General features: G+C 44.8%; 1 protein-coding gene across 3 annotated transcripts in view; it reads left to right on the top strand.

The window, feature by feature from the left end:
• Window positions 1–829: 829 nt before the first annotated feature.
• Window positions 830–23,220, top strand: part of TCAF1 (TRPM8 channel associated factor 1) — a 39,971-nt gene continuing 17,580 nt past the window's right edge. Inside the window, exons 1-2 of one of the 3 annotated variants that reach the window (XM_045857626.1) lie at window positions 830–958; window positions 21,956–22,589. In XM_045857626.1, coding sequence (XP_045713582.1) covers window positions 21,970–22,589 — 620 coding nt within the window. In that variant the 5' untranslated portion in view covers window positions 830–958; window positions 21,956–21,969. Of the gene's footprint in view, window positions 959–13,353; window positions 13,501–15,494; window positions 15,625–21,955; window positions 22,590–23,220 lie in introns of those variants that run through there. The other 2 variants (XM_045857627.1, XM_045857628.1) reach the window with 2 other exon arrangements.

Genomic DNA, 23,220 nt, shown 5'->3' with positions numbered 1-23,220 from the left:
AGAGATTCTCCCCTAGAAACTTCAGAATGCGCGTAGCCCTGCCTACACCGTGATGTTAGCCAGCAAGACACACTGCCTGGACTTCTGGCCTACAGAACTCTATGATGATAAAGACAATAAATGTGTTGTTTTAAGCCACTAAGTTTGGGGTCCTTTGTTACCACAGCCCTAGGAAATGCGTGCGCTTCCCATCCGGTGAGCAGAGGGTACCACAGTGCCTTCCGGGTAAGGGCCACACCTTTTCTCTCCCTCGCGTTTAATATTTGTCACCTATTTATTTGTTAGTAGACATTTTAACCCCCTCCTGTTTTATTTAATGCATAAAACAATACATGTGATATTTTAGAAAACAATTCGGTAGTTACGAAGATCGGTACCAATAGCCAATTCTTCACGCTTAGCCCTGCCTTGATATAAGCAACGCACAATCTTCTTTTTATAACAATGTAGCCATATGCTCCATTTCAATACAACTTGATTCTTTTAATTAAAAAGTGTACCTAGGACCCACAGATTTTTTACTCGTCCTTGGCAATGTTTGTGCGTTATCTTATATAAAAATATATTGTCGTTTGGCAACCTCTCACGTATTCATAAACAGCCTCACGGGTTTAGTTTTCCACAAACGGCCCTGCTGCGCTCTCGCGGAGGGCGCCGGTGCCTCCAGCCTGGATTTGGGGCCGCATCTTCGTGCTGAAATTGACACCCAGCGGGCCCTCTGCCGTCCGGAGGTGGCCGGCCTGGCTCCGCCCCCCACAGGCCGCGCTCGCCAATCAGCTCCCAGAACTTCGCCCACCTCGCCTCTCCTTCCCCCTGCAGCTGTCCACGTCCTAGGTTTCGTCCACCGCCCAGTCCCTTCTCTGCTGAGAAGCTCTTTCCCCCTGGGAACTGCCGCCGCCTCCTCCTAGCCAGTCCTCTCTGCACCCAAACCCCGCTGCAGGGATAAACGGGGCAAACGGTGAGTTGGGGGTCGGGTCAGCGATAATTCTGGACCAAGCTTGGAGATGGCCTGGGCGGGAGAGGGGGAGGTGTGGTGAAAGCCCAGGAGGCTGTCTGTGCGCTTGTGGGGTCAGCAGGGATGGGGACTTTGTGTGGGGCCTCTGCGTGTCTCGGATGGGCGGTGGCAGACGTGTTCCACGCAGCATTCCTTGCTGTTACCTCTGGGATCCTACTCTGGTGTCTCCCTGTGGCTCAGTCTCTGTTTCTGTCTTGCTACATCGTTATTCACCCTTGCTCGGCAGGAGGCGAAGACCCACTCTTTTCTTGTAATTTTATTATTTGTTTGTTTGTTTGTTTGTTTGTTTGTTTGTGGGGGGCGGTGCGCTCCGCAGGATCTATTGTGATTTGAGCTCAAAGAAAGCATGGAGGCGAAGTCATCTCACCTCCTGGGACTCATGCTTGAACTGTATGAGTGTAGCCCACTCCTGCAGAACCCTCCCTCCCCCAAGGTTAAAGTCCTCTCCTACCCCAGTGCTGGACGTGAGGCCCCAGACTGCCTGTGGTGGGGGAGGGAGGTGCAAGGGGCGGGGTGGGAGGAGGGCTGGTGGTGAGAGTGGGTGCAGGGAATCCTGTGGAATGTTTAGTCTGGAATGCATTTGGCCTTCAGGTAAGTTACCCAGTAAACAGCCCCCTAAGCTGGCCTCTGCATTGACTCAACTTGCAGTGGAGGGAGAAGGCCTTGAGTAGAAGAGATTTGCTGACGGAACAATCACCGAAACTACTGGAAGAAGAGCAGGTCTAATCAAACTTAAAGGGCATAGTATCTGTCTAGGTGACCATCCATCTGTCCATCCATCCTTTTACACTCCGAACTATTTATTTGTCAATTGATATCATTTCAGTCCAGTAGTTCCCCTTACCTGCAGTTCCGTGGTTTCCGTTATCCGCGGTTTCAGTGACCCGCGTTCAACCACGGCCTGAAAATATTAAATAGAAAATTCCAGAAATAAGCAATCCATAAGTTTTAAAACTGCAGGCTGTTTTGAGGAGCTTGGTGAAATCTGGCGCGGTCCCTATTGGTCTTAACCAAGATGCCTTAGCCATAAGATCCACTGCCAGCCATCCTAGTGCTGGTGTTCAAGCAGCCCTTACTGGACACATCAGTTTTTTGCCACATGGGCCTATGTACATGGACTTGCTTCCCCCAGAGTAAAGGGAGAGAGAGAGAGGGGTAACCCAATCTCAGAAGTGACATCCCATCAGTTGGCCATCTGTTCATTAGAAGTGAATCACTAGTTTCAGCTCACACTCAAGGGGAAGAGGTTATACGAGAGTGAATACCCAGAGGCAGGGGTACTTGGGGGCCCCTGTTAAAGGCTGCCTATTACAGGGGTTATTAACCAATAACGCTGTCCTCTAGCATTCTCGTACATGACTTCTGGTTCACGTGGGCGGGAGTTACTCTGGAGTATACACCAGTGTTGAACTACTGAGTTACAAGATTTGCGCAGGTTCAACTTTATTAGGTTACTTCCGAGCTGTTTTCAAAATGTTAAGCCATTCTGCACCCCCTCTAGCAAGAGATGAGAATCCCTACATACTTGTTGCTCTACATACTTGTCATAACTTCATATTATGAAATTTCATTTTTAGCCACTCAGGCAGGCATGAGGGAACATTCCCTTGTGAGTCTGATTGGCATTTCTCTGACCAGTAATGAAGTTGACCGTCTTTTTACATGTTGAAAAGCGATGGTGCTTTCTCTCTGTGCTAATCCTGGGTTGTTTGTTCTCATTTTTATATTGGGCTGTTTGTTTTATTATTATTGACTCATTCTAGTATATATATACATTTTAGTGTATGTGCTGCCCAAGCAAGCACTGGAATGCTTTCTTTCTAAAAACTGAATGCTAATCAATCCTTTGTTAGCTATATATGCTGCAGTTATCTGCTTCCAGTTGATGCTTAGCTTTTCTTTCTCTCTGTCTCTTTCCATGAACTAAGTCTTGAATTTTTAAGTGACCAGTACTCTTTCTTTTATAGTTTGTCTTGTTTGAGAAAATTGTTTTCTCAAGGGAGTAAATTAATTTTACTGTACTTTCCTCTGAAAGCTTTTATAGTTTTGCATTTGGCAATCAGTCTTAATCTACCTGGAATCTGATTGTTACAGTTTCTGTTCCAGGTGGGTGATTGTCCCATCACCAGTGATCTGCATGGATCTCGTTTTCGTATATGCGAGAATTTGTTTTGAGCTCCCTGCTCTCTTTCATTGCCTATTTGTCTAACTCTGCACCGATATTAAATTATTTTTAACTGCTAGAGTTTTATAATAAGTCTTACAACCTAGAAAGAAAGATTTTCCTGCCTCTTTATTCTTCTTCTAGACTGTTTTAGCAATTTTGGATCTTTGATCCTCCCTATTAATATTTAAATAACAAAACAAGAAACAAACACACAAATAAACCTGCTAGAATTCTGCTTGATACTGAATTAATTCTATAAGTCAATATGAGGAGAAATAGCCTCTTTAAGATGTTGAATCTTTCCACCTATGAACTTGGTGTATAATGCTATTTATTTAGCTTACTTTAAGGTTTTGTAATATTTTTCATTGTTTTCCTTTTCTTGTTAAATGTATTTACATAAGTAAATTATTATATTGCCATAAATGTTTTCTTTTATAAAAATTATATTTTGTAGCTTTTTGTTGCTGGTGTATAGAAAAGCAATTGCCTTTTATATAGTGATTACATATCAAACTTAATAAACTCCATTAATAATTCTAAATTTACCTAGAATATTTCATATTTGCTACACAAGTAGTCATATCATCTGAAAATCATGATGGTTTGTTTCTTCCTTTCCAATCCTTATAACTTCCATTTCTTTTGCCTTTTATTGTCTTACTGCATTGACTATTACCTCCAGTATAATGTAAACAAAAGTAGGGAAGGGCATTTTGTTTTATCCTTAAGATAATAAAGAGAAAAATTTCACTATATCAAATTTAAATGTTGCAATTACTATGGTGATGTCATAACTTTATCACATGATAAGAAAGTTCAGTTCTTTTTATGATAAGCACTTTTATGCTTTTATTATGCGATGTTTTATGGATTACTCCTATAGTTATTGATTTTTTAAAATAATTTTTCTCTAAATATGTTAATATGGTAAACTATAGGATTCAATTTTTAATATTAAGTCAACTTTACATCCCTGGAATAAACCCTCTATGGTTAATATGCGAAAACTTTTATGTATACATATAAATATAAGCATTAGATATTTGCATATATATGCAACTTCAGAGTGGCCTCTAATTATCCTTTTTGGTACTAACCTTATCTGCTGATGATATTACCTCATAAAATAAGATAGGTAGTATTCTCACTGTTACTATTCTCTGGAAAAATCTGTGCAAGATTGGAATTATCTGGTCCTTGAATATTTGCTCAAATCACGAGCAAAGCCCTGAGCACTTTGAGACTATTTTGTCAGAAGATATTAAACTTATTGGTTCAATTACTTTAAGGATTGTAGGACTGTTTAGGTTTTCTTATGCAGTCCATTTTCAGAAATTGTACTTTCATAGATATCTAACCACTTCATATAAATACATACATTCAAAATAGAATAAAATTGTTCATAATATCTTGTTACATGTTTATATATTTCCCTCATCTAGTATTATGATTGCATTCTCATTATTAATATGTGTATATATTCTTTCTCTTTCTGTTTTGATTAATTTTGTCAGAACTTGTACTACTTTATTAGATCTTTCACATACAAAAAAACTATTTTCATTAGTTGTTATTTATTTTAAAATTTTTTCCTATCTTTGAATTTTTTTGTTATTTATTTTCTAAGGTCTTAGGTATATGCTTAGCTTATTCATTTTGAGTTTTTTTCTTATATAAGATCTTCAGGCTATAACTTGATATCACCTTTTTTGCTATATGTCATGAGTTTTTATATGAGTATTTTCTATTACATAGCTTTAATTATTTATAATTCCCATTATGGTTTTTTATTTGACTATGAATTTTTAAGAAGTGTGTATTTCAATTTGCAGTCACTCACCTAAAGATTCTTTTATTATCTTATAGTAAGTGTTGCCTAACTAATTTATAGTGTAGTCAGAGAATATCTAATACCAATTCCTTTAGATTGATTGAAGTTTTCTGTATAACCTAGCATATGGTCAGGTTTTTTTGTCTACTTGAAGATAATGTGTAGTCTCTAATTATGTGGCTGCCTATATATACTTTTTTAAAAGATTTTTATTTATTTATTTTTAGAGGGAGGGGAAGGGAAGGAGAAAGAGAGGGAAAGAAACATTAGTGTGTGATTGCCTGTCACACACCCCCTGCTGGGGACCTGGCCTGCGACCGAGGCATGTGCCCTGACTGGGAACTGAACCAGCGACCCTTTGGTTCTCAGGCCCACATTCCACCCACTGAGACAGGAGCCAGGCATATGCCTTTAAAACAAGTGTGTTAATTATGCAGTCCAGATCTGCCATATCTTCACCAATTTTTTATCTACCTGAATTATCAATTACAAAAGAGAAGTGTATTAATATCTGTCACTATAATTGTTGATTTTGAAATTTCTCACTAGAGATCTGTATGTTTTTACTTTATATATTGTGAGGCTATGTTATTAGTGAATTGGAGTAAATCAAAAATTTTATCATAATGTAGGGATACAATATTATGGCTACCAATTTGGTACACCTTTTGTTTTAAATTTTTAATTTGTTCAGAATTAAATTAAGGTGTCCTTGATTTACATCATCCTTGGACTTTAAATCTTTCTAAATCCGTGTTTTAGGAATATATGTCAAGAAACTTATCTGTATTTTTTCAGTCCTGGGTTTTTTAAATTATTGTTTGATCATTTATAACTTGTCATTAAATAATTTAGTTGTAAAATGTACTGTACTTAGTAATATAATTAGATTTATTTTTACCATCTTATTGTTTGCTTTTCATTTTTCTGCTCTCTGTTTTCTTCCTCCTCCCTCTTTTTTTCTCCTTCTTTGCTTCCCCATTTTACTTCTCCTCTTACTTGGAAGTTACACCTTCTGATGTTTCAGGTTGACTGTTTCAGGATTACTCTAGTTATACAATATACGTAACTCATATAATTGACAAATAAAAATATGTATAGTGTACAGTATGATCTTTAGATATATGTATACATTGTGAAATGATTACCACAATCAAGCTAATGAACATATTTGTCACTTTGCACAGTTTACCCCTTTTTTGGTGAGAACAACTGAGGTATACTCTGTCAGCAAATGTGAAATACATAATAATCCAATATTGTTAACCGTAGTCACTATACTATCTATATATTAGATATTCAGAACGATTCATCTTACATATCTAAAACTTTGCAAACTTTGACCAATATTTCTCCATTTTCCCCACCCCCTGGCTCCTAGTAATTACGATGCCATTCTCTGCTTTTATGAATCTGACTTTCAGATTCCACATATAATTGAGGTCATATAGTATTTGCCTTTCTCTGTCTGAATTACTTTGAAACTTAGCATAATGTCTTCAAGTTTCATCCATCTTGTTGCAGATGGCAGGATTTCCTTCTGTGTTACAGCTAAATAAATTGCATTGTATGTGTGTACCACAATTTCTTGATCCATTCATTTGATAGACACATAGGTTGTTTCCATATCTATGAATAATGCTGCAGTGAATATCGGAGTGCAAGTCTTACTTCCAGGTACTGACTTTATTTCATATGAATATATACTCACAGGTAGCACTGCTGGATGATATGGTTCTATTTTTTAACATTTTGAGGAACCTCTATATATACTGTTTTCTACAACGACTGTTAAATGCGCATGCACGCCAGCAGTGCCACGGGCTCTCATTTCTCCACATCCTCACCAACAATTGTTACCGCTTGTGTTTCTGACATTGGTTCTTCTCGCGGGTGTAAGGTGGTATCTCGTGGTTTAAATTTGCATTTCTCTGATAACGAGTGGATTTGAGGACCTTTGCATGTGTCTGCTGGTTGTCTGTATGTGTTCTTTTGAGAAGTGTCTGTTCAGGTCCACTACTCATTTTGTAGTTGGGTTGTTTGTTTTGTTGCTATTGAGTTGTTTGAGTTCCTTGTGTACTTTGGATGTTAACCCCTTATTGGGTATATGGTTTGCAAATATTTCCTCCTGTTCTGTAGGCTGTCTCTTCACTCTGTTGAGGGTTTCCTTTGACGTGCAGATGCTTTTTAGTTTAGTTTACTAAACAAGATATAGTCCCACTTGTTTACTTTTGCTTTTGTTGCCAATGTTTTAGGGTCATATCCAAAAATTTTATTGCCCAGATCAATGTCAAGAAACTTTTCTCTATGCTTTCTTCTAGTAGCTTTACAGTTTCAGGTCAAACATTTAAATCTTTAATGAATTTTGGGGTTGATTTTTACATGGTGAAGTAAGAGCCCAAATGCATTTTTCTGCATGTGGGTATCTAGTTATTCCAACGCCTCTTATTGAAGAGACTGACTTCCTTTCCGCCATTGTGTGTTCTTCACACTTTTGTTAAAGATCAGCTGAATATAAATGTGTGGGTTTAGTTCTGGGCTCTCTATTCTGTTTCACTGGACTATAAATCTGTTTCTTCTTTTTTAAGATTTTATTTATTTATTTTTAGAGAGAAGGGACGAGAGGGAGAAAGAGAGGCAGAGAAACATCCACATATGAGAGATACATCGATTGCTTGCCTCTCACACGCCCCCAACTGGATACCTGGCCCACGACCCAGGCATATGCCCTGACTGGGAATCAAACTGGCAGCCTTCCGGTTCTCAGGCTGGTACTCAATCCACTGAGCCACACCAGCCAGGGCTATAAGTCTGTTTTTATGCAACTGCTATACTGTTTTTGATTACTATAGCTTTGTAATATTGTTTGAAGTCAGGCACTGTGAGGTCTCAAATTTTATTCTTAAGATTCCTAGGCTATTTGAATTCTTTCGTGGTTCCATATGAATTTTAAGCTTTTTTTTTCTATTTTTGTGGAAAATGCCATTGGAGCTTTGATGGGAGTTTGCATTGAATCTGTAGATTGATTCTGGTAGTACAGACAGTTTAACAGTATTAATTCAACTAATTCATGAACACAGAATATTTTTAATTTATTTGTGTCTTCAATTTCTTTCATCAGTGTTTTATAGTTTTCAATGTACAGATCTTTCACCTCTTTGGTTAAATTTCTAAGTATTTTATTGTACTGGATTCTATTATAAATAGCATTGCTTTCTTAATTTTCCTTTTAAATACTTTGTTGTTAGTCTATGGAAACCCAACTGATTTTTATGTTAGTTTTGTATTCTGCAACCATATTGAATTTGTACATTAGTTCTTACAGGATTTTTGGTGGAGTCTTTAGAGTTTTCAATAGACAAGATGATGTCGTCTGCAGAAGCCATTTAACTTCTTTTCCTGTTGGATGCCTTTTATTTCTTTTTCTTGCCTAATTGCTCTGGGTAGAACTTGTAGTACAATGTCGAAAAGAAGCAGTGAGAGTGGGCCTTTTGTCTTGTCCCTGAACTTTCAGGAAAAGCTTTCAGCTTTTCATCCTTGAGTCTGATGTCAACTGTTGGTTTGTAATACATGGCCTTTATTATATCGGGATGTATTTCTTATATATCCAGTTTGTTGAGAATTTTTATCATAAAAATTGTTGTCTATGTTCCCACTCTCTTTCTGGATCTACTGAGATGATTATATGATTTTACCCTTCATTTTGCTCACATGGTACACAGCACAGTTGTGGGTTTGCAGATATTGAACCTCCCTTGCATTTCTGAAATAAATCCCACTTAATCATCAGGTACGGTCCTTTCATATGCTGTTTAATTCAGTCTGGTAATATTGGTTGAGGATTTTTACATCTGTGTTCATCACAGATGTTGGCCTATAATTTTCTTTTCTCACAGTATCCTTTGTCTGTCTTTGTATCAGGGTATGGGTAAGGCTCAAAGAATGCAATCACTTTAAAAACAGTGTATGTTTACTAACCCTCATCTTGCAGCTGTGCTGTTATTATTATATATTTTACTTTATTTTTGTATGATCCTGTAGCCCAGAAGACATTACATTTGTGTATTTGAACAGTCAATATTAACATATTTGCCTATGCATTTACTCTTTTCAGTATTCTCTGTTCTTTCATGTAGTTAGGGGCTCCTATCTGGAATACTTTTCCTTAATCTCAAGGAACTCCTTTTTGTAGTTTTTATACTGTCTTGCCCACAAATTCTCTCAGCTTCTGTTTATCTATAATTAATTGGGGTTTTTTTTAGGGGGCATTTATTTTTCCTGTGCACAGAATTTTAGGTTGGCAGATTTTATCTTTCTTTTTTAAAGCAATTCCATTGTGTTTTGGTTTCCATCATTTCTTATGAAAAGCCAGCTATATTATTGTGCCTCTGAATGGGAAACTCTTTTATGTCTGGCTGATTTTCAGTTTCCTCCCTGAATGTGGTTTTTAGCAGTTTGACTATGATGTGCCCACTGTAGCTTTCTTTTGTTTTTAGTCCGCTTAGGGAATGTAGAGGTTTTCAATTTGAGTTTCGATGTTTTTCATCATTTTCAGTCATGAATTGTTAATATATTGCTTCTGTATTGTTCTCCCCCTCTTCTTCTAGGACTCTAACACACGTGATCCACAACCTCTTACCATGTCTTAATATTCTATTATGGCCTTTGTATTGTACCTCCTTTCATCTCTTTGTGCATCATGATTTCTTCCCTGTGTCATTTTCAAATATTTTCTATTCAACGTTGTTACACTTCACCCATTCTCTGGTCATTTGTGTCTAATATGCTGTTAAAGTCAACTATTGAATTCCTGATTTCAATGATTATCTTCTTAAGTTTCCGTTTTACTCTCTCATGAGTTTTACATCTATCCTGAAATCCTCCAGCCTTGTTTCTGTCCCACCTGAACATAGTATCCACAGTTGTGATAAAGCCAGCCGCTGATCACAACTCCGAGGTCTGACACCACCCGTGAGTCTGTTTCTACTGTCTGTTATTTTCCTGAGTTCCTGGCAACTTAGCCTGATTTTTAGCCTCCCTCTAAATTTTTCATTGGATGCAGGCAGGACCTTGGCAATGAGAAGTTATAGGTTGCTGTTGTCATTTTTCAAACAGAATTTTTTTCAGGAGTGGGGGACAGATAAAGTATCAGCAGATTAATTTCATACTATCAAAGGCCTGTTTAAAGCTTTCTTAGAATTGGTCTGTTTTAGGTTTTTCCTTTATCCAAGAACATAGTCCTTACTCCGAAGGCATCATTCTTATTCATAGGCAATGGAATTTACTGTATCTCAACCGAAAGCAGAGTGTTTTGATAAGAATTGTTTACTTTGGTGAGAGTTGACTTCCACTGCCTTATCCCTGGACGGTGCAGCTATTGAAATGTCTGCTCAGTTGTTACAGGATTTTAGCCATTGTTTTCTGTGGTTTTGCAGAGGTGAGGGTGGAGGGAGAACCTCCCTGAACCTGCATAGCTTAGGAGTCAGCCAGTGACTTAAGGGGAATTTAGACATAGATGTTTAGATTCACTTCTCTGAGATTTCTTCTTCTCTGAAGTTTGCTCTCTGAGTTCCTGTGGTTTGGTGATATCTGAAGCCCGTAAAACCGACACTTTCCTTTTGGCCTCCGTTCCCATTACCCTGCACTAGGAACTGAAAAATACCCTGAAGGAAAAGGCCACAGCAGGTGTGACGCTCCAACCCTAGTTGCCTTCCCTCAGGATCCGAGCTTTTCTAGCCCTGCTTGTTTTGTCGGCTCTTCAGAGTCTTCCATTGTTCCCTGTGTTTTGTCCAACTTTTATTGATGTGTTCCGGTGGGAGGGTTGGGAGGGTTGTTTCCGACAAGGTATTCTCTCGGGGCCAGAACTGCAAGTCTCTCGCTGTTTTGTCTGACATCTCAGATCATCAAAGACCATTTTATGTCTTCTTATGATACATCCTTTAGAATTTCTGCAAAGCAGATCTTTTATAATAGCCCCTCAGTATTTGTTGGTCTGAGAATAAAATGTTTAAGAATCTTGCAATAGAAGGTAGCGCCGGGGTGGCGTTATAGGTGGAAAGCGGGGAGGACAAGGCCTGGGTAGCGTCCGGTTTTAGACCAGGCGGATGGCGCAGCTTTGAACAAACCCTTCGGTACCTGTCTTTTGGTGTCGTGTGTCTGTACTTCTACTGCGTATAGACCTAAGGGTAGAATTACCAAATGGCCCTATTTTTTTATTTTAAAATGACTTTTATAACGTTTTAAAAGTACAAAATGTCTAAAGAAAAAAATTCCTGGTCAATTCTTCTCACTTCCTGAAGTTCCCCCAAAATGGCTTTATTTTCTTCTGTTAGATACACATTAAAAAGTAGAATCATAAATTTTTCATTGACAATATAGATTGAAAGCATTCTTCAGGTATGATAAGCTCATTTTTTTAAGAACCTCATAATGTTTTGTAGTATGGGTTTTTAATAAATTGTGCATTCATTTCTATATTACTGAGTATTTACATAACTTAATATCTCAAAAGTTATTTCAGTACTTTAATGATTTCATGGAAGTCTCTATTACTCGGGGCAAAAACGGGAAAGAAAAACAGAAACTCTAGGGGAATTAGAAATACGGAAGGATATAGGATTTGTTTCTTTTTAAGATTTTATTTATTTATTTTTAGAGAGGAAAAGGGAGGGAGGAGAGGCAGAGAAACATTGATGTGTGGCCACCTCTCACACACCCCCTCCCACCTTGGGGACCCAGCCACAACCCAGGCATGTTCCCTGACTGGGAATTGAACTGGCAACTTTTCGGTTCACAGGCTGGCACTCAATCCACTGAGCCATACCAGCCAGGGCAGGATATAGGATTTAAAATTGAGTTAGTAATGTGAAGTCTGAAACAAAGAGAGGATAAACCCTCCTGAAATTTGGGGAGATATAAAAAGAAAACAGAATGGTTAAGGGAGAAAATGAAAAGCAAAGAGCACAACGAGAAGAAAACTTACAATACAGGAAATCTATCATTTAATCAGTTGTCTACATCAAGTTGCTGTTTGTTTTTTTTGTTATTTTTTTTTTTTTTGAGGAGTGACCTAGGCTTGCCTTCCTCGGCCCACATACCGTACATCTATTCTGTCCACCACTCCATCAAGCAGACATTATGGGGCACCTGCTTATGGCCACATGAAGTGGAGAATTGAAAGAAGGCTTAAAAAAAAAAAACAAACGACCCTTGACCTATACTTCCTCCAGTTTGAAAAATTGTAATGAAACCCTGAAGTAATTCCAGGATGTGGCACTCCATCCCCTTTACCACTGAATCCACATTTCCATGCAAGGTCCGCCTGGACACTGGTTTGTGGTCAGGAGAAAGCCTTTTAATGATCTCTTCATGGGGCCCGCCTGGCCTGGGCTTAGAGACCTCCCTGGGTGTCCGGAGAACAGACGCCAGAGCTGGGAGGGGTGAGGGGTGAGGAAACCAGAGAATGTCCAGCAACCACACCAATCATTCGGGGTTTTGGGGCCAACCATAAAAAGGAACAAGTGGTTTCCCCCAGGTCCTGAAGTTGAGCTCTTAAAACTGGATGAGTAGACACAGATTCAAGGCAGGACCTGGCCAGGCATAAAGCCAGGTCGTGTCTCAGATGTCAGTGCTGGATTCCACTGTTGCTCGAACAAAATGAGTCAGGACTGGGAACAAAGTTCAAGAAACCCACACAGAGGGAGAAACCGTATATATAGAGTGGTCACTACCAGCTGTGTGAGCAAGGATACTTTTCTATTTTTAGTTGATTGAATTTATTTTTATCACAAAATAATACCTACTACCATTAAAAGTTTTAGGAGCTATATGAAGAAAAATACTTAAAAAATAAGTTACTCTTTCTTGTCTGAAGTACTGATTCTAATAGTTTGACGTATGTTTTTCAAATACTTGGTATGTTTACATGAGCATATAAAATGTTTTTGCATTTTTGTACAAAAATGCACACTCTCCGTTTTACTACCACCTTAAATGTTTATTTAAACTATGATATATAAATATAGCCTAACTTCTGGCAAATACAGAGATGTAACTCGTTCTTGCAAATAGTTGTGTCTTAGTTTACATTAAAGATTTATCATACTTTATCACTCACTCCGTTGTTGGTAAATAGTCTCACGGATTGATTTTTCAACAAATTGCCCTGCCGCGCCCTCCGTGCGGGCGCCAGCGAGCCCATCCTAGATTTCGTGCAAAAACTGACACAAAGCCAGGCCTCTGCTGTCAGCGAAGGTGGGGGCGTCCAGGCCCCGCCCCCACCGCTGCGGCTGCCAATCAGCTCCCGGGACGGCCCCCTCCCTGCCCCAATCTGCACCACAGACCACCTCCGCCTACGGGGGTCCTGCCAACGCCGCCACCAATTTCCAAATCCCCGAGCCGTCTGGCCCTTCTCCTTGTCACGTCTCCCCTGAGGAATCCCTCCCCCCTCGGAAGGAGCCCGGTGTGGAAACTGCTGGACTACCGGTAAGTCTTGTTCAGTGATGGTTTCTGGAACTGGAGCAGGCCGGGGCGCAGCGACCCAGTGCAATGATCCCGGGTGGGAGACGAGGATTCAGGCCCGCACTGGGGCTGGGGCGCCTGCGGGGCCCGCGGAGAGGGTCGGTTCGGGGCCTGAGAACGCCTGGGCCTCGGGAAGCAGATGTCTTTCAAAGGTTGCCTGTGGTTTCTCCATGTCTGTTTCTGCTTTTTCCCTACCTCTTTGGCTCTTAATTATTGCGTGCTGCGTATCTTCTCCAGGCACCTAACCAGCAGGAGTCTAATATATCCCTGTCCTTTACAAACATTTTCTTCATGCAGAAATATTTCAAACCTAGGGATACGTGCAGAAGATAATATAACAGATGTATAGATGTACCAGATGCTAACATTCTATCACCTTTGCTTTAGCTCTGCGTGTGTGTGTGTGTGTGTGTGTGTGACTGTGTGTTTCTTCCTTCCTAAGAAACAAAACCTGACAATTGAGACCTTTTCCCCACCAAATCTCATCCCCCCCTTCCTCGGAGGTAAGTCAGGTGGTATCCTTCCCATGTGTGTATTTTTTATTATTTATTTTTAATGTAAGCAATATGTGCGTTTTTGTTTTGATTTACCTTTTTTTTATTTTTTTGGTAAAACCATATTTTGGGTTTCTCCCTTTCCTTGCTATTAGTCTTAGTGGTTCAGACCTGAAAGGGACTTAGCAAGCAAGTCGCCAGCCCTCCTGGTTTATCTGCGAACTCTCAGCCCTGGGGAATATCAAGGGCCTGCTCACTGTCCTCAGAGGAACCGGATCCTGAATTTGGGTTCTCTTGCTTTCTCTTCCTGGCGTTCCTTCTATGTAAAGCCTGCCACTGAACTCACCTACTCACAATTGCCTGTTGAGTATTGTCCGTCTGAGTCAATTTGGGGGAAAGGGGTTGAAGGGAGATGGGGAAAAGAAATGGGACATCGATTGGGACCCAAACCCTAATCAGGATAAAAAGATAACACATTTGCCTGAAATATAAAGTGTTGATTCTTAGGACGACCTGAAGATTTGTTTTACCTAACAGTCATACACTGCCAGGCAGTGGGGGAAGACCGTTACAAGTATTCACTCACCTAATTTAAACATTACAGTACATCCGTCATATAAATGCTCGTTTCATCCTCCCCATTTTACAGGTAATAAATCTGAGGCATAAGGAACTAAGTCACTTCTCAAAGTCACTCAGCCCATTAAATGAAGCCCTTAGATCTGAACCTGACCGTCTCGTGACAGTCTGGGTTTTAACCACTGCACTACCCCGATGTCACAGGCTAGAAGTAGCACCTGAACAGGTGAAGTCACCGCGCAAAGTAGGAACTTGCAAATCAGAGAAGGGAGGAGCAGCTGTCGACAGATCGTGAGAGAGGACTTACGGAAAAGAAATAGGGTTTGAAATGTACAGTGGAGGCTAAATGTTAATTACCTGTTGTTTGAAACATTGTTAATTACAAAAGTGACATAACAATGCAAAGCAAACAACGTAGAACTGTGAGTTTCCTCCCCCATTTCTCTGGTTAAACAGTATTACTAGATAGAGATGCATCCTTCCCCTCTCCCACCGTACTACGAATATACACAGGGCTGTTTTTTACTATAAAAATGAAAGCATATTGATCAATTTCTAGATTTTATTTTGCCTTTGGCAATACTTAAAGCACATTCCTCCAACCCAATGGAGATCTGAGCTCTCCGTAAGAAATGAATAATATTCCATAGAATGGGACCTATAATTTGTTCAGCCTTGCCCTTATCAGTGAATAGAGAAGTTTATGTCGAATAAAACGGCAGGTCCCACTGCCATCCAGATGGGGGGACGCCGCAGCGGCCAGCTGACAGGGCCAGCGACACAAAGAAGCGCTGTCGCCTGCCAAGCGCCGCCCCTCGGGCTCGATCCGGCCTAGAGGAAGTGGGAAGGAGGAGACTGCGCTGGAACCCCTCCTCCGCTCCCGCCCCGTCTCCTCGCTCCCGCTCGCCGCCCCGCGCTGCCAGCAGGGAAGCCCCTTTCCCGCAGCCCCGTGCACCCCTCTCTGCGCCCAGCCCTGCCCCTCCAGCTGCCCCTTCGGGAGTTGCAGGGCCATCAGGTGAGCGGCCCTCTCCGAATGCCCCGCAGGCTGCAAAAGGGCTGGCGGCGGCGGATCGGGCCGGGGCGGGGGCGGGGGGCGGTGCCGGAGGCCGAGGGGGATGCGGTCGGAACTGCGGGGGCCCAAACCTGGGACAGATTCCCTCGCTGTTTGTGTCGCGCGGCCGCTGGCGCTCGGGCTCTGCGTGGCGCCTGCCGCAGCGCTCCTCTGGGGGCCCTGCCTGTGATGTGTGCCTGCTTTGTGTCGTCGAGTTGTGCACGGGCCTGACCTAGGGGAACGGCGTCTAATCTGCAGCCTTGGGAGATGAGAATACCTTGGCCCAGGAAGGACGGGCTGGCTCAGGGTCACACAGGTGGCTGGTGACGGAGCATCACTTCTGTCCTACTGTCCTTTGATCTTTGCAAACACCGTGTCTGGGGCCAATATCCCTCCCGCTCGCAATGCTCCCTCCCAAACCTCCGTGCCACCAGGCCCGCAGGAGACCCTGCCCACCCCACCTTTTCCGCTCCGCGCCCTTCCTCTCCTCGCTGCCGCCCACCCACCCCCCAACCTACGCCCCCTCCACTCCTCCTCTGACGTCACCGATTTGCTCTTTGTGGACGGGCTCTGGGCCTGGGCGAGGGCCTGCAGGGGAAAGCGGGGACCGGGAGCCCATGGCAGAGCCCAGTAGTGACAGCCCTGCGGTGAGCAGGCCGTCCCTCCTCCAGCACTGTGCCCCTGATGGCACGAACACCCCTGAGGCAGCCCCGGGATTTTTTAGGAAACAAAGCAGGCCCTCTCACTCCTGCGCTGGTGGTCCTCCATTTTGCTGTCCTGCTGGGAGTCACACAGAGAGAGAAGCAAACATGAGCTGGAGAAAGACGGAGCGCGCGGGGCGGGGCTGGGGGGGTGGGGGGTGGACTCAGGAATGAAGAAGGGGGGTGGTAAGATCAAAATGGGGGAAACAGGAAAAGCAAAGTTTTGAAGCGAGCTGACTTTTATGGGGATGGGGGAGGGAGTGATTCCGGAAGGCTACAAGCAGACCTTCAAAGATAACAAATAATGGTCTGTTTTTTAAGCTGGGCAGTAGTAAATGGGAGTCGGTTTAATTTTAAAAATCTTTATTTTACCACCTACATCCTTTCACGTGCATTACATACCTTTTAAATGTATGAATTAAACCATTTTAAATAAAAAAAAATCAAGTAAGACTGAGTGGGGACTATTTCAGACAGAATGCAAAAGAAGAGGTTGGGCCACCCTAATTCTGGCTTAAGAAAAGGTGATGGACTTTGGAAAAGGCATTGGACGTAGAAGGAAAGAGAAAAAGGGTTCGTAGAAGGAAACGGCGTGAAGAAGAGGAGACTTACAGAATTGGATGCCTCTGATGGGCACCATTTTTCGAGGCCAGGGTAGCTGTTTGCTGAAGAAGTCATCCTGACCCTAGCCCACCCCTTACAGCCATCAGTCAGTCCTCCACCTGCAGAGTAGCTCCCAGGAAATCCAAAGGACTTGACTGCAGACACTCGCCCTACTTGGAGAATTTGGAATCAAGATACGATGCAGGATGCAGTGCATTGAGCAGCACCGGCCCACGACCCTCCTTTGTGTCCATGTAACAACATCTCCTAAGGGAAAGCCCACTTAGGTACTGTGGGGTCGCTTTGTGGCGGGGGTGGGGGACTTGGAGAGCTCTCTCCCTGAGTCACAAGTGGTGCCTGCCGTACCTTCTGCTTGAGGGGTGCTTTGGGTTCCAGAAAACTGGTGGGCCTGGGGAAGAGAAAGCGGGATCCATGCAAGTAGAACCAAGGAGGAGGAACTTCAGGGGAGAAATAAAAGGGATTTCTCCAGGCTGTGTCTGTCTGAGCTCACCAAGCTTGGAGGGCAAACAGGGGTTCGGGCACAGAGAGGAGGAATTTGGTTCGCAAGTGTCGGCATTACCCACAGCCAGTGCAGGTGGGAACAGAACCAGCTGCAAAGCTCAAGGAACACCCACAGTGGAGAAAAAAAAACTTACTGGTGGGCAGGTGTAGAACTTGTTGGGAGGTGAAGGAAGACATTTTTGGACGAGTAAGATGGGGTCGGTTCATCTTAATTATTTGTACCCTTGTATTCTCAGTTATTTCATGTGTGTTTACTTGGTTCAGTAAATCGGTATTACCTGTGCTATTTTTCATTGTAATAGCAATGCAGAAAAGAACTCAAAAGGATGCAAACTTGTATAAAGAGGAAGAATTGTTCGCCTCGCCCCTTCCTAATGTTCATACGCTGAAATGTGGCCTCGTCGGCTTTCTGTGTGTATAAGAAACAGGTGCTTATGAGGCGTATCTGTGTCTGGTACTCAAGAACGTGGACTCCAGGCTAGATTTCCTGGGTTTGGACGCCGAATGCAGCGTGACCTCCTGTGTGACTTAAGTGACAGATTCTCCGGCCGCCAGGTTTTTCGTTTTCTTTATGTTTCTGCCCATCTGTAAAATGGGGAGAGTGAGAATACATACCTCAGAGGCTTACTGTCGGGATTATAATTTATGTGAAGCACTTACAATAATGCCGTGAACCTGGTGAGCCCTGTTTCATCATCACTTCTACTGAAATGACTAGTTCTACCAGCCTTGTCTCCATCCTTACAAAAATGCGTTTGTGTCCTATGTGGTATGACGACTTGAAATTTTCACTTAAAATACGTCTAGGACATTCGTCTAGGTAGATGCAAAGTAGATGTAACTCATCCTTTGTAATAGCTGTGTGACACTTCATAGTGTAGTCTATTCTAGTCGACTCATTCGCCCTCTCAAACGTCTTCTGGCCACGCACACGGTGTCCGTGTCAGACCGGGGCTGACCCTGCAGCCTCGCTCACGGTGCAGAAAAGGGGAAAGTGGCAGAGAGAGAGGGAGCTCAGGCGTTCCCAGCCAAACCCCACTCGCCTCGGGCCTGCAGGCCAGCCCAGGAGAAAGGTAGGAGACCTGCCAGGAAAAACCCTTCTCATTGGCCCCCTGGCCCCCTGCTTTGCAGCTCTCCAGGCCACCTGCCCATCCCTTTGTCACTGCATAGAGATTTCTCCTCCCAGCAGCTAGCTCAGAGTACAACCAGAGGGACAAAAATGTGAGTTTCCTGCTCAGGGTATGTTTGGAATTTCGACACCAGCAGTGAGATAGGCCCAGAGGGAAGGGGTGTGAAGGGTGGCTCTTCATGGGGTGCAAATGGGTGGCTGGCGGTGGGGGTGCAGGGCCAGGCCCCGGGGTTGTATGTTGCAGTACAATGGGCCATCGAGGCAGGATACACAGCTCTGGGTTAGAGATCCTCTAACCACAGGAGCCAAACTGCTTCCAAGACACGTCCCCTGTCATTTATCTCCCTCCATTTCTGGGCCTGTCTCTGTGGCACTGGGCATCCTTGTACGTACGTCTTTAGTGCCGCTGCTCTTCTCTCCCAGGACAGTTATTGGAAGAGGGGTCGCTGGCCTACGGAGAGGTACACTTTGAAACGGAGCTACCACCATCAGGTGGTTGTCAGGCTCTCAGTCCTTCCAGCAGATGTGACACTGTCCCCAAAGCCTGGTGGCCATTGGACATTATTAGCTGCCTCTGCTTCACCTTCTTCTCCACCTTCTCCTCCATCTTCACCACTTTCTTTTTTGACAACATGGGCAACAGACATTATATTTTTATGTGTCTGGCTAGTGAGATTGTGCATATTTGCATATACTAATTGGCCATATACACCTCCTCTTCTGTGAATACCTTCTCGCAGGAGGACAGGATTTCAGTAGACAGAAAGGTGAGGGAGAGGGAGCAGGAAGGGACGAGGATGGGAAGAGAATCTAACGTGAAAGGAGGGCATGTCTGGGGGGTCCGGGGACGCCAGGTGTTCTGGAAGCTGTGGAGAGGCTGGAAAAGTAAGGAGCCCCCAGCCCTGGCGGCCTCCCACCACCCCCGCACCCCCCCCCGCACCCCCACTGTGGGCCACGGTGAGGTCCAGCGGTTCTCTTCTGGAAATAACCCCATGGTGGTGTTGAAAGGATAGAGTTGAGAACAGACACCAGTGACGGAGAAACGGGATCAGTCTAGTGCTGCAGGCCTGAACGAGGTTCATGGCCGGCAGTGTGACTGGCAGTCGTGAACAAAGGCATCGACAGGACATGGAGCAGGCGGGAGAAGGGACACGACTGTGAGCCTGTGGCTCGCTGTCCTGGTTACTTGTGGACACCGGGAGGAGCAGGGAGGGCAGAAGCTCTCATTACCCAGTTGTTTGCTGACTGTGTGTCCTCCGTAGTTCTCTGAGGTGGAGGTTACCCTTGGCAACCACCAGGGACGTCGAGCTTAGGTCATTTACCTACGAGGAGCTCCTTTGGAGGGAAAAGAATAAGTGGGAAACCTCTTCGGTTGTAGAGACTGCTGCCCATCGGGGCGTGGCCCTCTCGGGAGGGGCTCTGGGCTCACCGGCTGCGTCCATCATGGCCGGGAAGGCACGTGCCCGGGCCAAGGGCTTTTTCAGGGGCCCGTGGAAATACCTAAGAACTCCATATAATACTAATTATTATTAATTTTCACCCCAAAGTTGCGAAAACTGTAAAATCAGAATCAGTAAATGCTTAATTCGGTGTGTGTAAAATCTAGCATGAGGTTAGGTTTTTCATTTACAAGAATTCTCTATTAGGCACATACTTAGTTCACACTTGACAAAATAATTATAAGCACATATACATGGGTATATGTGTATATCGCTATATATGTGCATATATATAATAAATGACTGAATGCTCATTAACATAATAAATCATTGAAAGGCACTGAGCCTGTGTTATGTCCTTCAGTCCTCAGGACAACCTGACATGGTGGATCCTACCACCCCTCCTTCCTGAGTGCGGGAGCCAGGTGTGGGATGGGGTACCTGGTTTCGCTGCCAGTAACAGCAGGGCTGAGGTTCAGGGCCGGCCAGCCAGCCTACCTCCAGGACTGAACTTGTAATCACTGTGCCGTGTAACCTTGAGAATGAGCATGTGCGCTGACACAGGAAATAGGAAAGAGATAAGAGCTGAAGGTAAAATCATAAGGAATCCCTGCATTTTCAGAAGCGGTAAGAGGAAGGTAGAAAGTAAGTGGTTCAAGAGGCGGCAGGTGATGTTGGCTCGGGTCATAAGGCTGGAGGTGGTGAGAGCCCTCTGGGCCCAGGACAGCAGTGTTGCCCGGGGCCCCCGAGTGGAGTGGCCGGTGAGGATGACAAGCCCTGGCTGTCCCGAGCATGAAGACACATCTGCCCTTGGGGAACTGTTTCAGCAAAGCGCCTACAGTGCAGGTCAGACTACAGAGTGTCCTTAAGTGGGGAGCTCACGGGGAAGAAGCGGTGGGTTTTGTGAGTACAAGTCCGCAGACACACACACCTTCCTGCACCTGGACAGGTGCAGGTAAGAGTCGGCCATGATTTCGTCCCGGGTTACCTTCTGCGGCCTGGCACCTGGATTCCAGCCACAGGGGACTTCATTCCTCTTGCCCAGCCTGTGCCTGTGGCCAGAGCTCCTTCCCCGAGGACGCAGCCCTCGCAGGCTGAGGTTCCCCGAGCTGGGACTGGCAAGATGAGCGTGGGAGCCGAGTGTGGGGGAGTGGAGTGCGGCCGGGGGATGGCAGGCTGCACCACGGTTCTGGTCTGGAGGGGCTGCCGGAACAAGTCACCGGAAACTCAGAGGCTTCAACAGCAGAACATTACCCTCTCACGGCTCCGGAGGCCTAAGAGTTTTCAGTCCAGGTGTTGGCAAGGCTGGTTCTTTCTGGACGCTCTGGAGGAGAATCGGTTCCGTGCCTCCTCCCAGCCCTGGTGTCCGCCCGCACCCTGGCGTCTGTTGGCTCGCAGGTGCATCGCCCCGGTCCCCCCTTATTGTCTTCTCATCGCCTTTCTCCCCTGTCCATGTCTGTGTGCAAATTTCCTCTCCTTGGGACACCAGTCATCGGATTGGGGCCCCCCCACATCCAGTGTGACCGTCTTAGCTCGATCACATCCGCGAAGCCCCTGTTTCCAAATAAGGTCACATTCACAGATACTGGGTCTTACTGCTTAAACACAGCTCTTTGGGGACACATTCTTCACTTCTGTTTGTTTCCTTGGTGACAGAAAAGCATCGAGCCCTTTCAGTTTGACCCCAAGAGTTTAAGAGGACAGGGTGCCATGGGGTCTCCTAGATGGGGGGCACTGCCACCCTGGTGAGGGCGTGAGTCAGCTCACGAGGTCGGCCTCGTCTGTGTGATGGGAAGAACTGCACCAGCCAGTGGAGGGATGAATTGCTTGGCCTGTTGGTTCGTTGGTTCGTGTATCCTTCCATTCTTCACTAAGCTGTGTCTCTGCTTTCCTCTCTGCAGACGGCCATCCCGCCATGGCGACGCCCTCGGCTGCCTTTGAGGCCCTTATGAACGGAGTGACCAGCTGGGATCTCCCTGAAGATGCCGTCCCATGTGAACTGCTTCTTATTGGAGAGGCCACCTTCCCAGTGATGGTGAATGACATGGGCCAGGTCCTCATTGCGGCGTCCTCCTACGGCCGAGGCCGCCTGGTGGTGGCGGCCCACGAGGACTACTTGGTGGAGGCCCAGCTCACCCCCTTCCTCCTCAATGCAGTGGGGTGGCTCTGTTCTTCCCCTGGGGCTCCCATAGGTGTGCACCCATCCCTGGCACCTCTGGCCAAAATCCTCGAGGGCTCCGGGGTGGAGGCGAAGCTGGAGGCGGAAGTGGAAGACTCCTTGGGGGTTTACTGCATTGATGCCTACAATGAAACCATGACCGAAAAGCTGGTCAAGTTTATGAAACGTGGAGGAGGCTTGCTCATTGGAGGCCAGGCCTGGGATTGGGCCAACCAGGGCGACGATGAAAGGGTTCTGTTCACATTCCCTGGGAACCTCGTGACCAGCGTGGCGGGCGTGTACTTCACTGACAACAAAGGAGACACGAGTTTCTTTAAAGTGTCTAAGAAGATGCCCAAGATCCCAGTCTTAGTGAGGTGAGTGCATTCATTACCCACCCCGGGGTGGGGGCGGGGGATGGTCCCAGCCGACACCATTCTTGTGTGCAGATTAGCCCCAGGCTAACGGAAGAGAATTTAGCCCTCAGACGTGGATGCACCATAAATCAACCAGATTTTAAAAATACCGTGCGTCACAGGAGGGACGGGGTCTCCGTTGCTGCCACCTCCTCAGACCAAATCACTTAGCTCCTGGAGGGGAGAAATTTCTCAGTGCCCCTCGGCATCCAGCTTGACAGAATGCACTGCTGAATCCCAGAGTTGGCGCGACGACTTCGGGAAGGTTCACAGCAGAAGGCTGCTTGCAACTGAGATGTGAGGGAAGGGGAAATGGACAGGAGGGACCCCGGAGCAGCCGGGAGAGCTGTGGCAGAGGAGTTCAAATGTCCGGCCAGATGGGACTGGGATGGCAGCAGGAGGTAGAGACAGCAGAAAAGACGGCACAAGCTATTGATGCCAAACCTAGGAGTCAGGCGAGGGTTTTCTCTCTGGGGAATGGAAGACCTGATGGTGGAGAGTGAAGGAGGCAGGTGACAGGTTCAGAGACTGATGCGCGAGAGTCTTTGACAGCATCGCCCAGCCTGCTCTGCTCACACAGTGCTCTCGCGCG

This window comes from Phyllostomus hastatus, unplaced genomic scaffold (genome assembly GCF_019186645.2).
Source record: "Phyllostomus hastatus isolate PE091 unplaced genomic scaffold, TTU_PhHast_1.1 phas_scaffold_142, whole genome shotgun sequence".
Taxonomy (NCBI): Eukaryota; Metazoa; Chordata; class Mammalia; order Chiroptera; family Phyllostomidae; genus Phyllostomus; species Phyllostomus hastatus.
Note: the sequence above shows the minus strand (reverse complement) of the source record. Positions and strands in the feature narration are given on the sequence as shown.